Consider the following 21389-nt stretch of genomic DNA (forward strand, 5'->3'; position numbering starts at 1 on the left):
AGGCTTGCCGAAATTAACGTAGGAAGTGGCTGCTGGATGAGGAGACAAGATGCACGCGGGTGCCGCCCGCGGTCCCGCCGCAGCTTGGGAACGCCACGCGCCGAAATCCAGCGGCGCTTTGCGGCCCGCTCCTCGCTGCGCTGCAGCGGGGCGGCCAGCCTCCATAGGGCGCGCAGGGCTGGCAGAAGCGAGGCCTCTCTCTGCAGGCATGCTCCATCGCGGGGAGCGGGAGCCCGGCACACCACGTCCTCCTTAACGTTTCAGTCCTCCATACCCCTCCAGAGCTTTGCTGGACACAAAGTCCTATCTTCTGGGTTGGCTGGTGCATTTCCTTCTTCCTCGTGTGCATTAGCTCGTTTATAAAGAAAAGAGGACCAGATTCAGAGAGCTTCAGAAGAGCCAGGCCAGTGTTCTCTGTCTCTGGGGAAGAACAGCAAATGCCGCATCGCATAGTGCCAAGAGGCTGCCAGTCAGGCATTCCTCCCCAGAGCCACGCCGACAAGGAGCGGTGCTAATATTAACGCTTTATTAACACCTGGGTTTAATAAAAGCTTGGGAAACGGGGTTGCTGGATTTTTTTTGTTGTTTGTTTGTTTGTTTTTTTTGGCTTTAATTAGCAGTAAGCGGTTCTCCGGCGGCTTTGCCGTGAGGCGGGACCCAGCAGCAGGCGGCGCCCTGCCCCGGCGCCCTCCCCCCCGCCATCGCCGCTGCCAGGGGCCGCCTCCTCCCTCCCCGCCTTCCCGCCGCTCCCTCCGGGCCCCGTGACGGTCCCGCCCCGCCAGGCGGTAGCGGCGGGGAGCGGAGGAGCCATGGGTTCGGCGGCGGAGCTGCTGCCGCCGCCGCCGCCGCCGCTGAGGGAATGCGAGCGGGAAGCGCGGGCGGCCTCCCGCTACCGGCGGCGACCGGAGGAGCAGGTGGGTGTCGGCGGGTGAGGGGGCCTGGCAGGGCGGGACGCCGCCTCCGGGCTGCCCGGGGGACGGGGCGGGGGCGGGGGGAGCACTCCCCGGCGCCGCTCCCGCCGTCGGGCGAGGGAAAACCCCTCAGCGCCTTCAGGCTCCATGGCGGCGGGGCTTATGCAACCCAGCCGAGCTGCCTGGGGCTGCCCCCTCCCCCCCACGTACCCGCCCTGGCCCTCGTTTTTCCCTCCGAGACGCTTATTCCCGCGTGGAAAAGGCTGGGAGCGGATGGACCGGGGTGGTCCCCGCGCAGCACCCGGGCGGTGAACACCTGGATGGAAATCACGGGGGTGGCGTGCGGCCCCGGAGTTCCCCAGTCGTTCAGTTCTCGGTCTGTCTTTAAAGACTTAGCTTGTTCGCTGTAAGCTCTCCATCTCTTTATTACTTACGAAATTGAACGTATTGTAATCGGAGAAAAAAAACCGACCCATTTTTTAACTTGTCTGCTTTCCTCAGGGGATGTGCTTCTAAGGCACGGTGGGTGGAAGCGGGCTTTTTGCCTAGGAAGCGCAAGGAGCCGCGCACGTTTCCCGGTTGTGAATTGTGGAAGGCTTTCCACGCACTCTTTGTTTTGCAGGCAGCGTTTCCCGCGGCTTAGACAAAGGCAGTGATCTTAATGCACCTTTATGGGTGTTTCATCTAAAGAAAAAGAGAACTCAACCTTTTTCCTAGTCGATACTTAATGGTCCGGTCCGAATGGCTTGAGCGGTTCAGTGAGAGATGTGCACTAGCACTGATGATTACACAGGGACAAACCGAGCTGCTGGAGTACACCCCAAAGTAATTTCCAGACAGTTTTGTTTAATTTGTTAATTATTTCTGTTGAAAATTCTTATAAGATGGTCGTGACTGCACGCAGTCATAAGAGAGCGCTTTCACAGGCAGAATAGCTTAATATTTGAAAGTCTCTCTGGTAGTACTTGCCTGACTGACAGCTAGAAGCAGGCCACTTCTGGGAGATGCTGGTGCTTGAGAAGTCACTCGGTGACCATTTACGTAAGTCAGCGCATCTTCCTCGTCCCTTTCTCTCAAAAAATGGGGCAGGGCAGGGCGCGTACCTGAATGTAGGGTAAGGCCAGATGCTCTGAGAGGCGCAGCAGTTCCCCTCTCTGCGTCCACGAGCCCTTCTGCAGGCTGTTGCGGGAGGGGAGTCGGAAATATTCCCTGCTGTCTTCCTTCCCTGAAAAGAGAGGTGAAAAAGTGGCATCAGGTCACCTCGGATGTTACTGCTCTCAAACTGGTTGTAACTTTTGCTAAGGAGGGAGCTCCCTGCAGGTTACCACTGCTTCTCTCTCGGTGACGAGTGTGTCGGTGTGGTTTCAGGGGATGGTGCAGGCTGAAGAACTGCTTTCCAGTGCTGCCTAAACGCATTTTGAAATGAAGTTGGTAGAGGTACCGCTTGGGTGGCCACAGGCACACTTGGCAGAGGAACTGGCCTCCTGCTCTTCTCAGGTACAGGTAGCGATCGCGGCCCTTTCTGACAAGTTGGGGCGTAACGTTAGGATAGCAAGGCAGAAATTTTAAATAGGCCGCGAGGAAGAAAGAAAATCCTACCTTTTTACTGGAAATGTTTCATTGTCATAGTGTGGAGTATTTTTTCTGCATACTGAGGTGCCAGCAGCTGGACAAACAATAAATTCCATTTGGAAATAAGGAATATCAGTTGCCTTTATTTAATATACATATAGAATGTGAATATTGTATATAATAACAGTAAAAATAGTCATAATTTGATAAATAAATAGGAGTCTCTTATTTTTATGTGTCGGGAAGACTCAAGCTAGGTGAGGATTTAGCAGTACATACGCTTGCTGCAAACTTTGACAGAAAGTCCCAGATTCTCTCATTCAGGAGAAGCACAGACGTGCAGCCGGATTTGGAGGGGCTCCTGGGTCATCAAGCCTAGTCACGTGCTGTTGCTTTTTTGCTTTCATGAATGTGTCCAGCTTTCTCTCAAAATAATCCATTCCCCCTGCCCTTTCTGCTCTCATGGAGGGGCTCTTGCTGAACCCTGCCGTTCCAGCGGGCAGGAATCCTGTTTCCAGGCTGGGTCCTTGCCTGGAGTCCCTGGTGGAGGCCGACCGTTGTTGCTGTGTTTGCTGAGGGTGTTTGCACTGTTAACGTAACTGCTGGTCCTCAGCCTGTGCTTTCCTGTTTTATGTTCTCTTCTGAAGTCTGAATACGTGTGCCACCTTAGCGTTACATGCGATGCAAAAGAAATGGGTCAAGATCTGCTTTGATGATGGTGTAAATTCTTAACTTCTCTCAGCTGGTGTAAAGTAAAGCCTGTGTGAGAGCAAATCCTTTGGCCTTTGTTGAGAGCTTTTTTTTTTAGGTGAGAATCTGGGGCTGGTAACCTTGGTGTGATTTGTTTTTTCCCATTTCCTCCAAAATAAACTCAGTTTGTGTAAGATCATACCTAGTAGCATAATGCTAAAATAATACCTTCGCGACAAGCAGGACCTAAATAATAATGTATACACCCTTTAATATTTTTTTTAAAGAGAGCACTCTGTAGGAAATAAATCTATTTATTTAATGCCAAACCCTCTGGCTTTAATTTTCTATTGAAGCTTATTATTATGTCAGCAAGGACATGCTTAATGAAATTACTGACAGGTACATTTTAAAAAGAATAGAAGGATATGTTACTAAATGTTACACATAGCCTTTGGAATTCATTATTGCAGTAGACTGTAGAATTACCTGCTTCAGTGATTAGATTTAAAAGCTGAACGGGATCATAATGTGCTTAATATCCTTTGTAGGTTTGCATGCAAAGATGAGAATAATTACCCTTACTTTAGCCTTTGAAGCACTGCAGAACCTGGGTAGTTTCTTCCGCCTCTCCTGTGTTGCATTGCTGGTGTTCACAAGTGGTATGTGAAGGCACCGAAAGATTGGGCTGCTCCTGAAGCCATGGGAGTAGGTTGCTGCTTCACCCTGCGAGTTCGCAACTTTTTCCTAACTGTTGGTAGCTATTAGTCCGATGCACAAGTTGTCCTGTATTTTCAACATCACTAGAGTTAAGGACATCAAATCTCCTTCCCTAACCCACTTTCTAAAATAGGTTAGCCTTTGTCATATTACTGCAGTCTACATCTCATCAACACCTATAAATTAAACCATGAAATAAGAATAGAAGGGTGGACTGCGTACGAGTATGTAATAATAAAAGGTGAGGCAAAAGCCTGGCATTACAGTAGGGCATGAGGTGGTGTTAGCAGGAGACATGACACCCGGTCCATCCATAGGGACTTTGAAGTCAAGCTGTGCTACAGTAGACGGAGTTCCTGACAGCGGTGGCACTCCAGCTGTCTTCTGGACTGAAGATTGTCTGCCTGGGCTGTAATGGGTTTTCGTCTCTTGTAATCTTAAGTTGAAGGCAATGGCAAAATTCCCTATTGCTTCAGTGCGGCCAGGATCTCCACCTTGCGCTGGTTTAGGATACATAGAATCCAAAGTGCTGTCTGACAGCTAAGCTAAATCCAACGTTTCTCCTAGAAAATGTCTCAATGCGGAATTAACATGATACATGTATACGCAAGTAGATAAATTAGCTTAGACAATCACCTCTTCATTAACCTGAGTTTGTAACCCTTTGGGATGTTTTATCATTATTTTGAACAGTGTTTTATCTCTGTAAGTGGAGTATTTTCTCTCCTGATAGATAGGTTCAGGTTTAGAGAAGCTATTACAAAAGGTTTTTGGTGTTTCCCATTGACAATTTTGTTGAAGAGGTATGGGTGTCTTGGCTAAGTTCAAGTCCTGAACTTTTTGATGTTTCCACTGTCACTAGTATTTCTCCAGCATGGAAAGAACGAGCAGAAGCAAAACTAGAGGATAATATCAACAGCCTTGTGGTATCCCTCATGTAAACGTGTCGTCGTTCATTGGGCTGTAGGATGGATGTGTGCCGTGTTACCTGGAACGGTACCATTTCAGTCGTAAGTCAGCAGAGGCCAAGAATGTTTTAAAGTAAACTTGTACGTGTGGAAACTGCGGTGCCTAAGGATAGAAACCTATTTCTAATTTATTCCACACTGAGATAATCTGAAAATTGTAGGTTTCTTCTGCTTGTAGTTGGGATTTGTTTCCGAACCGAAAATATTAATACCTGACAGGAAGGGTTTAATCCCAAATTTGTTCTGGCTCTACAAATGATTTAATTCTGCTGCAGAGGTTCATAGCTACATAATAATACGTGATAATAACTTTCTAAAAAGCATTAGTGAGTTTTCTGAGGCTTGACAGCATTTGAAGAAAAAACAAAAAAAACCCTTTCAGCCGTACCTGTGGCACCTACAATAGACAGGATAGCATGCTCTGCCTGAATAATGTGAAGATCCCATTTTCTTAAAGAAAAAATATTCTGGAGATAGAAGCGAATGGAAATTTCTTCTCCTTAAATGGCAAAATTAACAGCTGGTGCTTTTCAGCAGGCCAGCGCATTGATGATACCACGCCGAACGTGCGGTGGATTGCAAGCCTTTTGCTGGGTCAAGCTAAACAATTTTAGAGGGGGAACCTTGATAAACAAAATCCTCTCCCTCCGTCCCTCCCGTGCCGGGTTCTTCTCTCTGACATCTTCTCATCTGGTGCCATATTCGTGGGGAGATTTACTCTTGAAATTATGGGACTCAAACACGGTTTATCGAGGGAAGCCTCTGTTGTTCTTGAAGCCTTCTCTGCTCTGCACACGCTCAAGTTCAGTATCTGGAAAAGCCTTTTCATCTCCTTAACGCAAAATTGCTCTTGGTATTTCAGAGTTTGTTCCAGGAACTGTTCATCCTAAACTTGAGTTGCCGTAAAAGCTGACTAAAATACACTGCAGTTGCTTTTCTTATGTTGTTGCCTGTTTCTATAGAAACATCTTGTTTCTATTTCATAAATGGTGTCTAGACTTTTGCTATGGAATGAACATTAACCCAATCTTTGTTTTGCAGTTTTTTATTTAAACTCCCTCTAAGTGTGTCACTTTTATTGGTAGCTCTTGTAAAGTACTTTTGGTATTAAGAATTTTTCTAGTTTAATTGCATTTGCTTTTTTTCCCCAAGAGGAACAAGTTAAACTTAGTTTTTTTCTGTCTTGTTTTTCATCTGGAAGTGAGGTATGCTTTTTTCTCATTTCCTAATCTATTAAACTTTTCACATTTAAATATCAGATTAAAATTAGCCTAGAGGAATGAACCTGTGTGTTTTTTTTTTTTCTCCAGACAGTTTAAATTAATTTTGTTGTCTTAATAGTCTGTTGGCTGAGCATCAAGATCTTTTTACTGCTTACATTTACAAGGTTAAATACTAATCGTTAGTTTCATGCTAGCAAAGGATGCGAAGGGATACCGTTCTCTTCCTGCTCCAGTAGAAGAGGAAGAAAACCATAAACATTTCCAATAAAATTATTTGCCCTTCTTGGGCAAATTTCACTTTCTCTTGATGAAACATAAGAAATCTTTTTAAGTATGAGAGTGCAGGGTGAAAGCCTGGTCACACGCCAGGTGTTACTAGTAACTAAACTCTCTAGTTTGCATATGTGGAGGAGTAGGAGGCAGAAAACCCGCGCCCGGCCGACTCGTGCATCGCAGGGTTTTGTGCTCGTGCCCTGCAACAGGGCCAGGCTGTGGTTCGGAGAAAGAGGAGGCCACGGCCTGGGAACTTGCCATTCGCTGCCAATCTCCAAAGCCTGTCCGCGGCAATACGCATGGCTGAGTACCGGCAAGACTGGGTAATTCTTTCCTCCGGGACTTACATTGCTGGCTACCTAACTATCAAATATCTGTAGCTGTGTGTTGGCTGGTACGTGTCCCTGTCTGCACCCAACAGAAGCTGGTCTCTTATTTTGGAGGGGAGGGAACTTGTGGTTTCTTCCGTCCTGGTCTCTGTCATCTGCTCACTTTCTTCTCATATTTTTCTGTAAGATTGAGCTTGAAGTGTTTTCAGTTTTAGTTTGCATCCTCTAAATAAAGAGACGGCTTTGTGAGGCTCTCTCTTCTGAACGTTAACGTTCCACCTTCCAAAAATATAGGAGTATTTTTCAGTAAGTAAGCATGTTCCTAAAGTCACATCTCGGTGGCTTTTTTGACATTTAAGTGTCTACCGGCTTTAGCTATCAGACACACCACCTGTTCCCTGGAATAAAAATAACCATGACTGGAGTGAAATAGATAGCAGTTAAGTACTGCAGAGGAAACTTTTTACTTGAAAAAAAGGAAAATGTGCAGGTGGGTAGGTACGTGTGATATCCCTGCATTTCTTTATTACACTTTCTTGACGTATCATTTAGATGTCATTAAACACGTGTTTGCTACTAAACTCAAAAAGGGTTTCTTTTCTATCTAACATGGAAATAGTTCTCTTAAATACGCCATCTCTTTTTCTTTCTTTTATAACTGTAAATGTGACTGTGATCTGAGGCATGTTGCAAACAATTTGGAGACACTGCTGCTTTTCTGTGTTTGTGATGAACCTTGTGGATACCTGTTTCCTACTCCCCTCTTACTTTGCCCTCTTTGCCCAGCAGCATTTATTTTTTTTACTGTAAAATCACAAGCTTTTACATGGAGAGCAGTTATTTTCCCAATCCATTGGACTTTTCTCCTCCATTGCTGGAGGTCACGTTTGCGTAATGCCCTTTTGGGCAGTTGGTGCAAGAAAAGGGAATCTGATAGACTTGTACTCAGCCTGGTGCTCCCGCGGTGGGAGTTTTTCAAGGTGTCTGAGCAGCAGACAACTGTTGGGGTTTCTTCAATTCATTAATCGTGAAAAACAGGAAGAGGGAAGTTATTGGGTTTGTTTTGAAGAATCTTGTACCTTCAGAGTAGTTGAATGGATTTTTTTGTTGTTGTTGTTTAAATCTTGAATCTTCAGGTGGAGCAGATTCCTTATGTGCATCCACTCCCTCCTCCCACAGAATGAAGGCTGTTGAACTTCATCCAGTTATTTCACTCAAGTCAGTTACTTAGGATTTTTTTTTCCACGTACGCAAAAAAAAATCCCAACCAAAACAAACCATCTCAAGACCCTTAGGTTAAGTGTGGAAAATTCTGGACCAAGCTGCTGCTTCAGCAGATGAATCGTCTGGAAGGCAAGACTGTGACTACGCCTGTTCTCCTCACAGCTAGTGCCGTGGTGAGGTTACGGGACTGAGAAGTGTTGTGGTCGCTTTAGAGCCATTCAGTTTGTGGTCCTCCCAGACAACGCATCCAGCCCACTGCTGCCTGTCCTGCTGGCCCTGTAGCACCTCACCCATCGCGCTAGCCCTGCGCCGGGGCGGGTGTGATGAAGCAGGGCTGTCTTTCTTCCCGGAGGCTGGCAGGAGGCACCGACTGCAGCTGCCGGAGCAGCTTGGGTCACTCCTTTCAGCAGACCACTTTCTTCTTCCAGGCAGAGCTTGTTGGCGATGCTGTGTAAGGACATCATTGGTACTGTCCTTCAGTGAGCTAGCGTTGCTTTTAGCAGAAAAAAGAAGTGCTAAATCTGTGCTTTCATGCTCTCTTTGATTAGCCACAAGAAAATAGCTTCCCAAGCGTGTTGGGTAGGGTTTGTGTCCCCTTTGTATCCATTTATGTTCTGCATCCTCCGAGGGCTTGGCAAAGTTATTTGGTGTGACCTGTAAATGGTCAGGGGCAGGAACTGTGTGCTCCCAGCACCTTGAGGGGAAAAGACCTTGAACTGGCTGCGTTATACTTAGGAGGTACAGACAGGGATCAGCCTTAAATGACTGTGAAAAGTTCAGTGCTAATTTTACCCTTCTCTCCTAGCGAGTAGCATGTGAATCGTTGCAAAGATGGTTTCTCTGGTGGGGGGTATGTTCTGATGGGATCTTGTGTTTCTCTGCATGATCAAAACACCCTTGACGGGAAGGGGGTAAGCATCAAAAAGTTCCTGCTGTCAGACTGGTGTGGAGTGGCCTCCCATCATGATTTACCATGTGCTTTCCTGTATTTAGGCAGCCGTGAGTTTGAGGGAAAGTGGTGGAAGCTTGCCATAAGCCAGGGTAGTTAGTGGTCAGAACACACATAATTTTTGTGTGTTATGTTGATGACAAACATAACCGGTAAAGCCACAGCCGGATGCTTCTTGGGTTCAGTAGGCTGAGTTGATTTTACCTTCTCTGTTGCTTTGAAGCTAGTCCAGGAAAACATCCAATTACATGGGAGATTTTTTTTCAGAAGCACTTCAGGGATGTAGGAGCACCAGCTGTGCTGGAAGCGGACAGAACTTGTGCTTAGTATCTCATCTGCGACCTCCTCAGGAGGCTTTCATTCTGAAGAAAGGACCTTTTATGGCAGCCTGCATGGCGCACGTCGTGGTTCTCCTCAAAGCATCCAAGCCCCCAAGCCATTTGGCGATAACAGCTGAGTAAATTTGGTTGCAAAGTTTCCGCAGTAAAGTTTTTCAGAATTTGGATCTTCAAGTTCTGACCTTCTGCCAGTAAACAGACAGCAGACAACAGGTTTGCTGATGAAAACATGCCATTTTGAATAAGGAGGGAAATTTTGTAACGCCAAACATCTGAAAAGACAAGAAAAAACCGTGTGCTTGATGGGAACCTTTGGGTACTGCAGCGGGCTTGTGAAGAACATTGTGCATACGTGCTGAGCAATGGGGCAGATCAGATACTTCCCCTTCTGTTTCATATGTTAACTCTATTTTTAACTTTAAATCATTTCAAGTCAAAAATAGAAACCAAATATGAAACAGAGTATGGAGTACTGTATCCAGCTCTGGGGTCCTCAGCACAGGAGGGACATGGACCTGTTGGAGCGGGTCCAGAGGAGGGCCACAAAACTGATCAGAGGGATGGAGCACCTCTGCTATGAGGAGAGGTTGAAAGAGCTGGGGTTGTTCAGCCTGGAGAAGAGAAGGCTGCGGGGAGACCTTATTGCGGCCTTTCAGTACTTAAAGGGGGCCTACAAGAAAGATGGGGACAGACTTTTTAGTAGAGCCTGTTGCAATAGGACAAGGGGTAATGGTTTGAAACTAAAAGAAGGTAGAGTCACACTAGATAAAAGGAATACATTTTTTTTACGATGAGGGTGGTGAAACACTGGAACGGGTTGCCCAGAGAGGTGGTAGATGCCCCATCCCTGGAAACATTCAAGGCCAGGCTGGATGGGGCTCTGAGCAACCTGCTCTAGTTGAAGATGTCCCTGCCCATTGCAGAGGGGTTGGACTAGATGACCTTTAAAGGTCCCTTCCAAGCCAAACGATTCTGTGATTCTATGAAATATTTTTAAATGGGGAAAAAATTATTACAGTATATGCAAGCATTTAAGGAATATAAAATGAAAAGGAAATTGAGGCAATGAAGTCTTACACAGTGGTTTTACGTTTGTGTAAAGGAATCTGCTAGTGTAATTTGCTTTAAGGGCATTGATGATCCCAGTATGTCTAAAATAAAATCACTTAGATTTAAAATTAATTTAAATTGCAGCAAGGAGTAATTCATTACAGCAATTTGATAAGAAACATTAGGTTAAGAAACAAATGCTCCCCTGGCTCCTCTGACTTTCTTCATCGCTTCTGTCTTTCAAAGAGCGAGGAAAGGCAAACAAATTACTGCAGATGGAGTAGACCTCTCTTACGGTCCCTCCTGCATTGTGGCAGATGAAGTCTGGGGGTGCCCCCTGCATAGCACGTGTTAGCCATGAGGAGAAGAGCTGCTGTAAAGGCCTGGAAAGCATGCTTTCTCTGCGGCTAGCGCAGGTAAAGAAATTCCCTCCGCTCCCTCTTGATACACAAAAAAAAAAAAATCTTAAAAACTATGAAACCAAGGCTGGGTTGTGGATTTTTAACACTAGCGACTTTGAAACAGAAACTTCTTTTGCTTTTAAATGAGGAAGCTGTGCTTTGTTGGGGAGGGCTGCTCGGAATGGGTACATCGCTCTTTCAGCGTTTTTCTGTTACAGTAGTGTCTGTCTAGCTTCAGGCTGAGTCCGCAACATTTAGTATGAAAATAATCCCATGGAAATTAAGATTCAGCTGGGAACCGTGTGCTTGCTAAAGATAGCCGATTTCTAAAAATGCTTAGAAAAGTCCTTTTGGGGAAAAAAAAGAAGTATTTGGTTCTAAGGCTGTGGTTTGAGAGCTACAGGCACATATGTGGGACTGATGCTGTTTTACTATGGCCCTGAAAATTACTGAGAGAACTTCTAGCTGCTAAAACATTTAATTTTAACATTGTAATTTGGAGTATTGTAACATTACTGGTGTTTGCCCTGATGGTTCTATTTTAGCTATACCTCTGAAGAAATGTATTTGTCCAGCATGTGAAATATTATGCAATAGTAAAGAAAAATATGCCATCTGTGTGTTACGGCTGATCATCTGTTTTCAGCTTCACTTGGTTTTTCTGCTGAGTTGCCTGAAGCAAGACATACTCAGCCTGAATCGACTGAAGCAGACTTTGAAGTCCTGAGAATTTCCGTGATGATTCTGAAAGGTTTTGTAAGCTCTCGAAAATATTTGGAAAAATAACTTGACACTTGTTTTGTAATTAAACACGCACTTGTCAGTCTCCCTGCCTAGAAGCTTTCTTTGCGTAGTCGCTTTAGGGACGCATGAATCTACCCTTGTTTGAGAAGGAGAGGGTGAGATAGTCTTGCTTTAAAAAAACCAAACAAACAAAAAACCAAGCAAATGTAAATAAAAAAGACCTGGACAGCCTAAGCAAGGTGGAATTTACTCTGTACCCTGCTTAAGAGACTGCGTGCAACTTCTTGCTGTTAGCTTATCAAAGCGGCATGGGGCTGCTAGGGAAACCCCGTGTTTTACAGCTGCTTCATACCAGGAGAGATGTCGGTGTGGACGCGTGTGGTTCATGCGCTTCGCTGGCCCGGTGGGACGGAGCTGGTGGCAACGTGCCTGCGGGTGGCCTCCCCGCAGGGGCTGCGCTCCGCTTGCTCTGTGCGAAGGCTTCCAGCACGTTGCTGAGTACCGCTAATAATCCAGAGGCAAAGGAGCGATTCGCTTGTTTGCCCCCTCCTGGTTGCGCTGGCCACTGGCTCAAAGCCTAAGCTACTTCCCTAGAAAATGTAGTGATTTCTCCTGCACGCGTACGCTGTTTCTCTCAGAAGCGGTCTCTGCGCCGCTTGCTGCGAGCTGCGCTCTGATCCTCTCTGCCATCGTCCTGTAGGTACGTGCTCCCTGTGATCTCTGCATGCGGGAAGCAAATAAATACATTTTCCCCTTCCCAGCACATACTTTTCTCTTTTCCCTAATCGTTGTGATCAATATACCACTTAGGCTAATAGTTTGTTTGTCTCCCTGTGCCCTTTGGGAATAGAGGGATGAGAGTTCCTGCAATAACACCGTGTTCCCAGGGCGGCAAGCACCCTGCCCTGCCGAGTTGGCGAGGGCTCACAAGAGACTCTGCCTTTCTTCAAGAGACTGGTCTTGAAACACTGGAATTAAAGAGAAGTCAAGATTTATTGGAATTAAATAGAGCACAGTTAAAGCCAAAATGCTGAAAACTGGGGTTTCCGTATTGAGTGAGGGGGAGAAAACGACCTGGGCCCAAGAAGCAGGCTGAAAGCAGACAAGGCGGTGGCTGTCAGTCTGTAAGCACCAATACTGCAGTTCTCCACGATTAGGCTCTTCTGCAGAACCGCAGAAAAATTGGATACAATATTCATTACTATTTAGGTTTCCTGCACCCCTCCCTTTCTGGGATTCAGTACTGAAGCTTAAACCAAAATCTTTATGAATAAGCAAATAAAAAAATACCCAAGCACGCAGAGCTGAGGGACTCCAGGGGTTTTGTTGGGGTTTTTCCAGTAGCAGCTGTGGTGCTTTTCCCAGCCTTCATTCAGTCAGAAGGTTCTGCATCGTGCCTAAAGGCTGGCCTAGAAAAAAAAAATACTAGCTTCCTTTGGCCTTTGCTGGATGTTTTTCTGTGAGAATGGGAATTCACCTTATTACTCGCTAGGTAATGGAGAGCCTGGCACTGCTGGGGGGGGGGGGGAATTTCTGTTTCTGCACTGAGACCCTGCTGTGTAACAGGGGGTGCAGAATAGCTTTCATCCTTGAAGACGGACCTAAAGGTGCTTTGCATCCAGGAGCAGACTTAATTGCACGTAGAGTTTGCAGGCAGTTTGTTGGAACTATTGATCTGTTGACTGAGATATTGATGAGTAGCTGCTGCGTGTGTTTTCATTGCTGCCTAATGGAAGGATTAGAAAACTCACGTTTACCATCTTGAAAGCCTGTTCGCCCTGTCATACCCAAATGCAAGGTTTTGTGCAAAGGATGTCTGGACACTAGGGAAGGAGAGATGGGATTTCAAGCTCTAATCTAGTTACAGTTTGCACGTTGAAACAGTCGCGTGTTTTCTGCAGTGATACTTAAACATGGCATCTTCTTCGTGCCTCTGCCTTCCTACGCATTTGCCCCATCTTTTTTATTTTCGGGAAAAGCGCGGAACTTGTTTCCCCTCCCCTTTGCGTCTGTGTACCACCACTTTGTGTCTGTGCGGTCCTTGGGTCTGTCTCCCTTTACCTGACTTTCATGGCTTTCTACGCCGACATCGGGATGGATGTTTGCCTTCTTCCTGGTCGAACCCAGTGCCCCTCTTTCAGTGGCGATAGCAGCCCTTCAGTTCCCTGTGCTTTGGTGCAAAATACTTTATAGTTCGTGCTTGATAGCTTTGTATCATTCTTGTGGTTCTGAAGATATTCTGGAAATAATTTACAACAAATCTACTTCAGCCAGATCCCCTTCCGTGAAATTACAGGCATCTAATTCCATTTTGCTTGCCCTGACATCCACGTTGCACAGACAGGTAAGATGCATGACCTACAGGAGAGCTTTACCCCTCTAGAGTGGCCTCTGGAGGGGAGACAGGCTGTCATATGTTTGTAGTATCACTCGGATGTCCCAAGTTTGGACAAGTGAGTGTCATCCTTAATGTTGTACCGAAGTCACAAGATACGTAATATTTTCAATTTCTCGATTTAAGGAGTAGCTTTATTGCATGTGTATCTTATTTTGATGCATTCAAATAGAAACAGCTGAGCCTTGTTCAGAATCACAGTAATAAGAACCAATTGTACAACATATTTCCTAATTTTGTCTTCTGTCCACAGGTCCAACAAGAACAAAGAAACCACACTGCAGAACCTGTAATAGATGACTATAAAAAGATGGGGACTCTCTTTGGCGAACTAAACAAAAGCCTTATCAGAATAGGCTTCACAAGGATGTACTTTGGAGAACGGATAGTAGAACCTGTAATAATTATATTCTTCTGGGTTATGCTCTGGTTTCTTGGCCTACAAGCTCTCGGACTGGTTGCTGTTCTGTGCCTTGTCATTATTTATGTACAACAGTAAAATTTTATAGATGCTGTTTGGATTATGTATTTCAACACTGTCACTATGTCAGTGGATTCATGTGTTTAAGTAAGTGGGTGGCATATCAAAAGCTGCAATGCTTCGAATTGCGTTTTGCTGAACTTCTAATGTTTAGGGTGAGGGGGGCTAAAATTACGCATTTTAAGCAAAGTCAGCAGTGCCCTACTACAACTCTGAAGGGCAAAAAAACAGATGTTTGTTGTATAATGGCGTCTAATGTACTGTTTTCTGCACTCTTGGGGCCTTAGTCCAAGGATTGGCTTTTTGTTCCCTCCTCCCACCCAATGTTCTTGCTTTGTATAGTGAAAATTTCCTGTCTGGTTGTAAGAGGACGCTTGATGTGAGTGTCCTGTTTCACTGCTGGGGGACTCATGTGCTGTTTGTTCCCTGAATCTGCATAATTTGCTAGTTTTTTGCTGAAAAGCTAGATCTGCACAAGGGAGGTTTGCTAACAAACCTACAACAATAAACATTCATAAGATGAATACAACTTCCCGACACAAAAGTGTCTTTGGTTAGTATAGTTTATAGCAAGCTTTCCCCCAGGAAACAAGCTATGCCAGCAAAATGCTTTTATACTAATATTAGTGACTTCACACAAGGCTTCAGCTGTTGTTTAGGAGGAATTGCAGTCCTGTATTGGCCAAATGGTCTTGATGTAGCTCTGCCTTGGTTTTGGAAATGTACTCGGCTCCTGCTGTTATTTTTCTTTCTTTGTTTTTATACTTACTCTTTCCCGCAGCCCTCCTTCTGAAGATAAATAATTGGATAATTAATGGACTTCGTAGGTAGTTACAGCTGCAGCGTTGGAGAGTTGCGATTCCAGATGGCGATGCTAGAATACTGTCTGCGTCCTCTGGGTGGTGTGTGAAGTGTCTGAACAACCAGGTAGATATCAGACCAGATCTCTTAACGCTTCCCTAATTTGCTGCAGCGTGGACCCAACGCGAGCTAGCAGCTTTGCGTACGTAAGCAAATCAGACCTATTTCCTCACGCAAGGCAAGGACGTAGCTGAAATTAGGTGGTCGTTTTATTTAGTAGTCTTAACTGATTCATTTCCATGCTAGGCAACAAAAATGCCTATCTACAGGTGCATGTCATGGGCAACACAAGTCGGGGAACAGGATCTATACATTCAAGAGTAGGTGCCAAATTCACTCTGGCTTCCCAGGAGCCACACCGGGGGTGTGTTGAATATTTCCAAGTTGAATGTGCTCATCTAAAGAAAAAACAGTAAACTGAGACAGAATCTTTACTAAATAGGCTACCAATTTAATATTTGCTGTACAGGACTTTTAGTAAGAAACTTAATTGCAAAATTGACTTCATCTATGGTAGAGTGAAATTATACATTTACTTAAAGAAATGTAGTAGAAGATGTGAAATTTACAGAAAACTACTTAACCTTTTGCAGTGACTTTTTTATTAAACATTTTTATACTAGCAGACATCAACCATAGATTAGTTGAAAATGCTGTCTTACCCAGAGACTTTTGAAGTTAAGGGGAGCTTCTCTATGGCCCCAGTCCTGGAACTGGATTCTCAAGGCCGATTTCATGCCTACATGGATCGTGTTGGTTGCTGGGCTCTATTTCCAGGACCCGTGGCCCCAGTCCTTAGAGACTTTCCCGTTAGTGAAGTAATTGTTATTTCGGGCAGTGAACGTGAAGGCCCAGCTCCTTGAAAGTCTTCATGTGCCTAAATGCCATCTGTAGACGTATCTCTGTGCTTTTTCTAATGAATGCGTAGCTACCTTCTGAGGAGCCAGGTCTCCTCTCCAGATCTTCAGATGACCTTGACCGTGGATCCAAGAGGCTCTGCTGAACCGGCAGGATGGCAGGGGAGTGGGACTGAGGCCCAGCTGTGTGTGTTTAGATGGCAACCTGTGTTGATTGGCACCTAGTTAAATAGTTATGCTGATGGCAGGGAAACGTTTGGCAACAGAAGGTGCTCCTGGATACAGGGATTTGTTAGTCACAGCTGGAAGTCCCAAAGCAAACAGCAAGTACAGGCTGAACTCAGAGGCAGGAGCTCTGTACTCACAAGTGCCTAGGGGTAAACTTTGGTTTTGTTTCAAGTCTCTTAGAAAGCAGAACATCTTTTACACCTTTGCATATTTGTATAGATATAATGGTGGGTTTATGTGTATTCTCCTGTATAAGGGCTGTACTACAAAAGCATCTTGTCATTAAAAAAAATCCTTTCTTCCCACAATCAAGTTATTCTTCAGAGGATCTCATCCAATTCCTTTCGTCCCGTAGGAAGAAGTGTCTCTGTGATATCCTTGTTGCAGTAGTACTCTTGTGTAAAGGCACTGTGCTGTGAGGTGGCATGTAGTAGTCCCTGAAGTGGTGATTTTGCTCTGTACATAAGGAATGGGGAACAGTGAACCAAGGGTGTGACTGAGAAGTGCAGTAAGGAAATTATTTATATGCATGTAGCCTTTTATTATGTGCATAACTATGACCGTTTCACTCATGAAATCATTTCAGTTGTTCTTTTGATGTTCATGTTTGTATACATGTACTCTAGGGAAAGGTAGCTTTTGGACTAAGATTGTGTACGGTGAATCTTTTATAGGGATTCTCTTAAGAGTAACTTACTACGTCGTGTGCTTCGTAGAAGTTTTTAATTTTTAAAAATCTGAAAAAATATCCCTCCTAATGGAGTTAGGTTGACTGGAAAAGAAAAATAATGTATTGCATGGAAAATGCCCCTCACCTGTTTGGTTTCATGCATTCCATTGTATATAAGAATTTGCACCGAATCATCTGTCCTAATTCTGTGCTATTGCTATACTATCTCCCTGTCATTTGCGGGAAAGGAAAGAGGAGTTAAGGAAAAAAAGGGGACTGCGATAGAATCTGACATTACCTTTAAAGGTCCCTTCCATCCCAAAGCATTCTATGGTGATAAAATGTGGAAAACGGAATGCATGAAAATGATGCATATATGTGTCAAAAGCAACCTGATTGTAAACGTGTGCCAAAAGGGAGGGGGGAATGGGTGAACAGTCCTTGCATTGTGTTCTTCCTTCCATCCAAATGTAGTTCCGAGGCAGAGGAAGCACCAAGTGTTCAAAGGATGTCCCTAGCTAAAACGCAGAAGGTTAATTTAAAAAAAAAAATAAAGACAATTTCACTTTTGTCTATATAGTAAAAATGGATAATGTTATTTATATTGGTATATATGATTGTTATTCTTGATAGAACTGAAAGCGCCTTTATGCATCTGTGTGTAGGATGGTATGAAGGAATTATGTCCCTTAAATCTGTGTTAAACAACAAATGGTGTAATTCCTGTTGGTCAGTGTAACGTATTGAAAGTTTTTTACATAACCTCTGATTTTTAAAGGATGGACTCTTCAGTACTGTTTCACAGCCACCAAATGCATAAATGTTTGAACTACTGTGTACAGAGAAGAAACTCTACATGTAGGAGGATCTTGGAGAACCCTGTTTGCACTGAAAAATCATCACGTTGAAACTGTCCATACAAAAAGGAGAAATCATATTTCTTAAAAACGCTGTATTAAATGAATCCTATGGAAAGCACTTTGTTATTCTTTCTAATAAAAAGTATTGTCATCAATGAGAACTGTGAATTCTTTGTAGTGCTTTGTTCAAGGTTACTTGACTTCTTTCAAAATTTCATGGTAGGTCCGGGTGAAATGGGGTAGCATTCAGATATCCACTGACATCGGTTAACTTGCAGCTAGTGGACAAATAACTGCAGTACAAGAGATGAATAAACTGCATCAGGTCTCTATGGTTGAGTGTGCAGCAAGTTACACTGAATTAAAGGAAAAAAAAAGTAGTAGAGCTAGATGTTAACAAATACACATTAGGGTGTAAAGTAGCTTTTATTTCACAGCATATCTATTTTGCATCCAGAGTGGCCTCTGAAGGAACCAGATGTGGCCAGGGGTGTGAAAAATCCTTTAAAGTGACAATTGCTGTGCCACAGGAAGGTTTGAGAGTTTTCATTTGTTTTTTTTTAAATATGCATAGAACAGCATATTGTTTCCAAAACAAATCCACTTCAAATTGCTCGTTCTTTTTTTTTCTGCAGGTCAGAAGGCCGTTCGTCCTGCCAGATCCAACAGACACTTAATGTCCGCATTGCTCAGGATGCATGGTGAGTTAAGCAGCATAGGTTTCCTAAAAGTAGCAAAGTTGAATTTTGGTCCTTCAAACTCATACTGGTAGTTGTGCACAAAATAACTAAGGCTCGCTGCTTGAACAAAGTCAAGTCTTCAGGTTTTATTTCTGATAAAGTATCTTGGTCAGGCCTTTCACAGGGTGCATGCAAATACAGGAGCAACCTGGCATTGACTCTGATTCTTTCCATCCTGGGCTTTACTCTAGGTTTTGGAAATTTCTTTCTTAGCCTCTCCCTGCGGCCAGAACTGACAGCTTCATCCCCTTTTTACCTTCCTCCTTTCACTCTGTAGCGTTGCCTTCTCTAGGGCTGTTCGCTAGAACAGTCTCTGTGCCAAGGGTTCAGGCCTTTTTGTCATTCCATCTTCTTAAAAGCTACCTAGACAGAAAAATCTATTTTCTGTTGGATATTTTGTTTGTTTTACTGTGTGCCTGCTTAACACCAGAGGGAAGGAAATTAGAGAGAGGATTTTTAAAAATACGCATGTGTTGGGTAGTCGTGTCTTTTTTTACAGTGCTTATCTGTTGTTTTAGATGGTGGTTACCAAAGTGTGATTTGCAGTCGCCAAAGGTCCAAGAGAGCGTTGCAAACGTGTAGGGTAAAGAACTGTTGGTAGATTGGTACCAGGATTTTGAGACTAGATGGGTCAGGCAGCACGTGGCTTAGGGTTGTCAAGCTTATACAGGTGGACTGCTAACTTCCCTTAACTCCTGCCAGCCCCTTGGTTTCTTCTGAGAATGTCTCCAAATGCATATAAAATCATCAGTATTCCTTCTGCACTCACTCTGAAGAAACTGAGCGTTCATCAGCTCTGTTTTACACAGAGGAACCAAAAGGGGATGAGAATGGGAAAGGGGAATTGGACTTACAAGAGTGTTTTTAACTTGCATGCAAGCTTGTAGTCTTTTAAAATTGTAGTCTTGTGCTATCAAGATAATGTTCTTGTGTCTTGTATGCAGTGGTCAGAAGTCCTTATATCAGCCCCAGCTTATATATATTTTCCAATTAATATGGAAGTGAAGCAGCTGAGGTGATATATCCTTTTTCCCAAAGAATTTCATGAAAACAGCTTCCCCCCACCCCCAAGTGGCAAGAGAGATGCGACTGGATAAAGCCCTTCTGGTGCCAGAAGCTGCTCTTGGTGCAGCCTCGGTGAACCGGCTCCTTCCCAGGGCCCAGCAGGCTGCCCAAGTGCCGGGGAGAACATCTTGCCCGGCCCCAGGCACCACTGAAATAGCAGGAGTCCAAGTGGCATGGAAGGGGAAGGAGTACAGTCCCTGGATCAAATCCTTGGATCAAATCCAAGGGATTTGATCAGGCAGTGGTTGAAACAGAGCTGTTACGGAGTACGGTGTCTAGGTTCTATGTTCATTAAATGTAAGTTAATTAAGCCCAATTGTTTCTTGGCTTGCCCTGGCGCATCACCTTGTGTCCAGAATGAACATTGCTTGCAGCAAATGTTTCTGCTTCTGGAACCTCACCGTCTCTGTCTAGGCATATTTTAGATGCACCATTTAGTGTTAATTGCATTTTAAAGCATTACAAAGGAAAAAGGGCTCATCTTCCAGTCTTCATTTGGTTGAGGGTTTAATTAATATATGTGAGAAGGGAGCCAAATTAGCCACTGGCAAACTGTCGAGGGCTTCCTCCTTAGAGGAAGAAGCTGCTAGCCAGTGTGTGGGTGACGAAGGTACAAGAGACATGGATTTGCATGCTGTCCAGAATGGGTGGCAGAAAGTGACCATCTTTCTGTCCTAATTCACAAATAAATTCTCTGTTTTCTAATGTAGTGATCTTCCTCAAGCCAGCTGGAAGATACTTCCCAGGTACAAGAAGTCCGTAGCAAGGAGATGAATTATTAGGTAAGGAAAATCCTTTGGCAACCAAAATCCTGTTCTGTAAAGTGTCAGACATTGAGAAGTCTCTTCTCAACTTGAATGAGATTTGAGTTCTTAAGTGTTTTGGCGTGTTAATTCCTTATTTTGAACATTTTACCTGGTTATCCTTTTAAATCATTCTTTCATTCATGTTCTTTCTAAAAGCTGTTAATACCAGCCCCAAATTCTTGAAGGCCGCTCCTCTGTCAATAGCTGTTACCGTTGGGGGTGAAGATAGCCGGTGCATACAGGATGGCAGGTCACGGGGAGAGACTGGTGCGTCTTCAGCGCTACCTGGCCCGGTGTCACAAAGCCTTAAAGCAGGTCTCCAGCAGTTCCTTTGCTGTCACTTTCTGTATTTGTGCATCTTGTCCTGTGCTTAGCGAGAGCTGACATTAGCCAGGTACCTAATTTCCTTCGGCATTTCAGTCCCCTGCGGTCGGGACTTTCTCTGCTGCTGAACAGGCTCTGCCCAGCTCCACGCGGCTGAGCCCCCACGTAACTGTCCTTCGCTTCTTGTTCAAGAGTGGAAATATACTTCGGCATACCGCGGTCATCTCCTCCTCCTCATAAGATTAGGAAAAGCAGCGATGATGCAGTTTTCGTGAGAGAACAAACATTTCTATGCCTTTAAGCTTACGTCAGTAAGCCTTGCTGTGAATCTTCCTGTTGCAGAGAGGAAAAAAGATTTAAGAGTCTATTGCCCATTTTTGATACTTGGTAGATAAGAGAACCAAAGGCATGCAAATATTTGAATAAAAATATTTTTCATTTTGATTCCTAGTTTCTTCATTCCATCTGTGATAAGAGAGATAAGAAAGTATTTGTCTGAGCTTTGCCAGCAGTGGAGTCAACTTGGCTCTTAGTTAACAAATTCTTATCCCAAGGTCTTCAACAGGTACATACAAATTGCTGTTAACAAGCCCTTTTTTTAGCTTTCCTTCACAGTCTCTTTTTTTTTTTCTTGTTCTAATGCATTAGCCTAGCTTTTATTTTTTTCAAAGATATGTTTTGGGGAGAGTCTGTTCCTTGCCACACATACA

At 44.3% G+C, this 21389-nt stretch overlaps 2 protein-coding genes across 2 annotated transcripts in view; both read left to right on the forward strand.

Annotated features, from left to right (window-relative positions):
* Nucleotides 1-21389, forward strand: part of LOC148051503 (uncharacterized) — a 163896-nt gene that overhangs the window by 136160 nt on the left and 6347 nt on the right. Inside the window, exon 4 of the mRNA XM_087736853.1 lies at nucleotides 18380-18445. Coding sequence (XP_087592979.1) covers nucleotides 18380-18445 — 66 coding nt within the window. The remainder of the gene's footprint in view (nucleotides 1-18379; nucleotides 18446-21389) is intronic.
* Nucleotides 742-17905, forward strand: FAM241A (family with sequence similarity 241 member A). The gene is made up of 3 exons (XM_087736852.1): nucleotides 742-914; nucleotides 14041-14184; nucleotides 15050-17905. Exons 1-3 carry the CDS (start codon nucleotides 810-812, stop codon nucleotides 15059-15061), a joined length of 261 nt encoding a protein of 86 aa, XP_087592978.1. The 5' UTR covers nucleotides 742-809; the 3' UTR covers nucleotides 15062-17905.

Source organism: Nipponia nippon, unplaced genomic scaffold, assembly GCF_047370975.1.
Source record: "Nipponia nippon isolate SJK-2023a ecotype South Korea unplaced genomic scaffold, ASM4737097v1 scaffold_6, whole genome shotgun sequence".
Lineage (NCBI taxonomy): Eukaryota > Metazoa > Chordata > Aves > Pelecaniformes > Threskiornithidae > Nipponia > Nipponia nippon.

Bases quoted from the DNA above. Each gene is read 5' to 3' on its own strand.
- FAM241A (XM_087736852.1), top strand. From the start codon at position 810: ATGGGTTCGGCGGCGGAGCTGCTGCCGCCGCCGCCGCCGCCGCTGAGG. The intron at 915-14,040 runs GTGGGTGTCGGC...TTCTGTCCACAG, and splicing joins GGCGGCGACCGGAGGAGCAG to GTCCAACAAGAACAAAGAAA.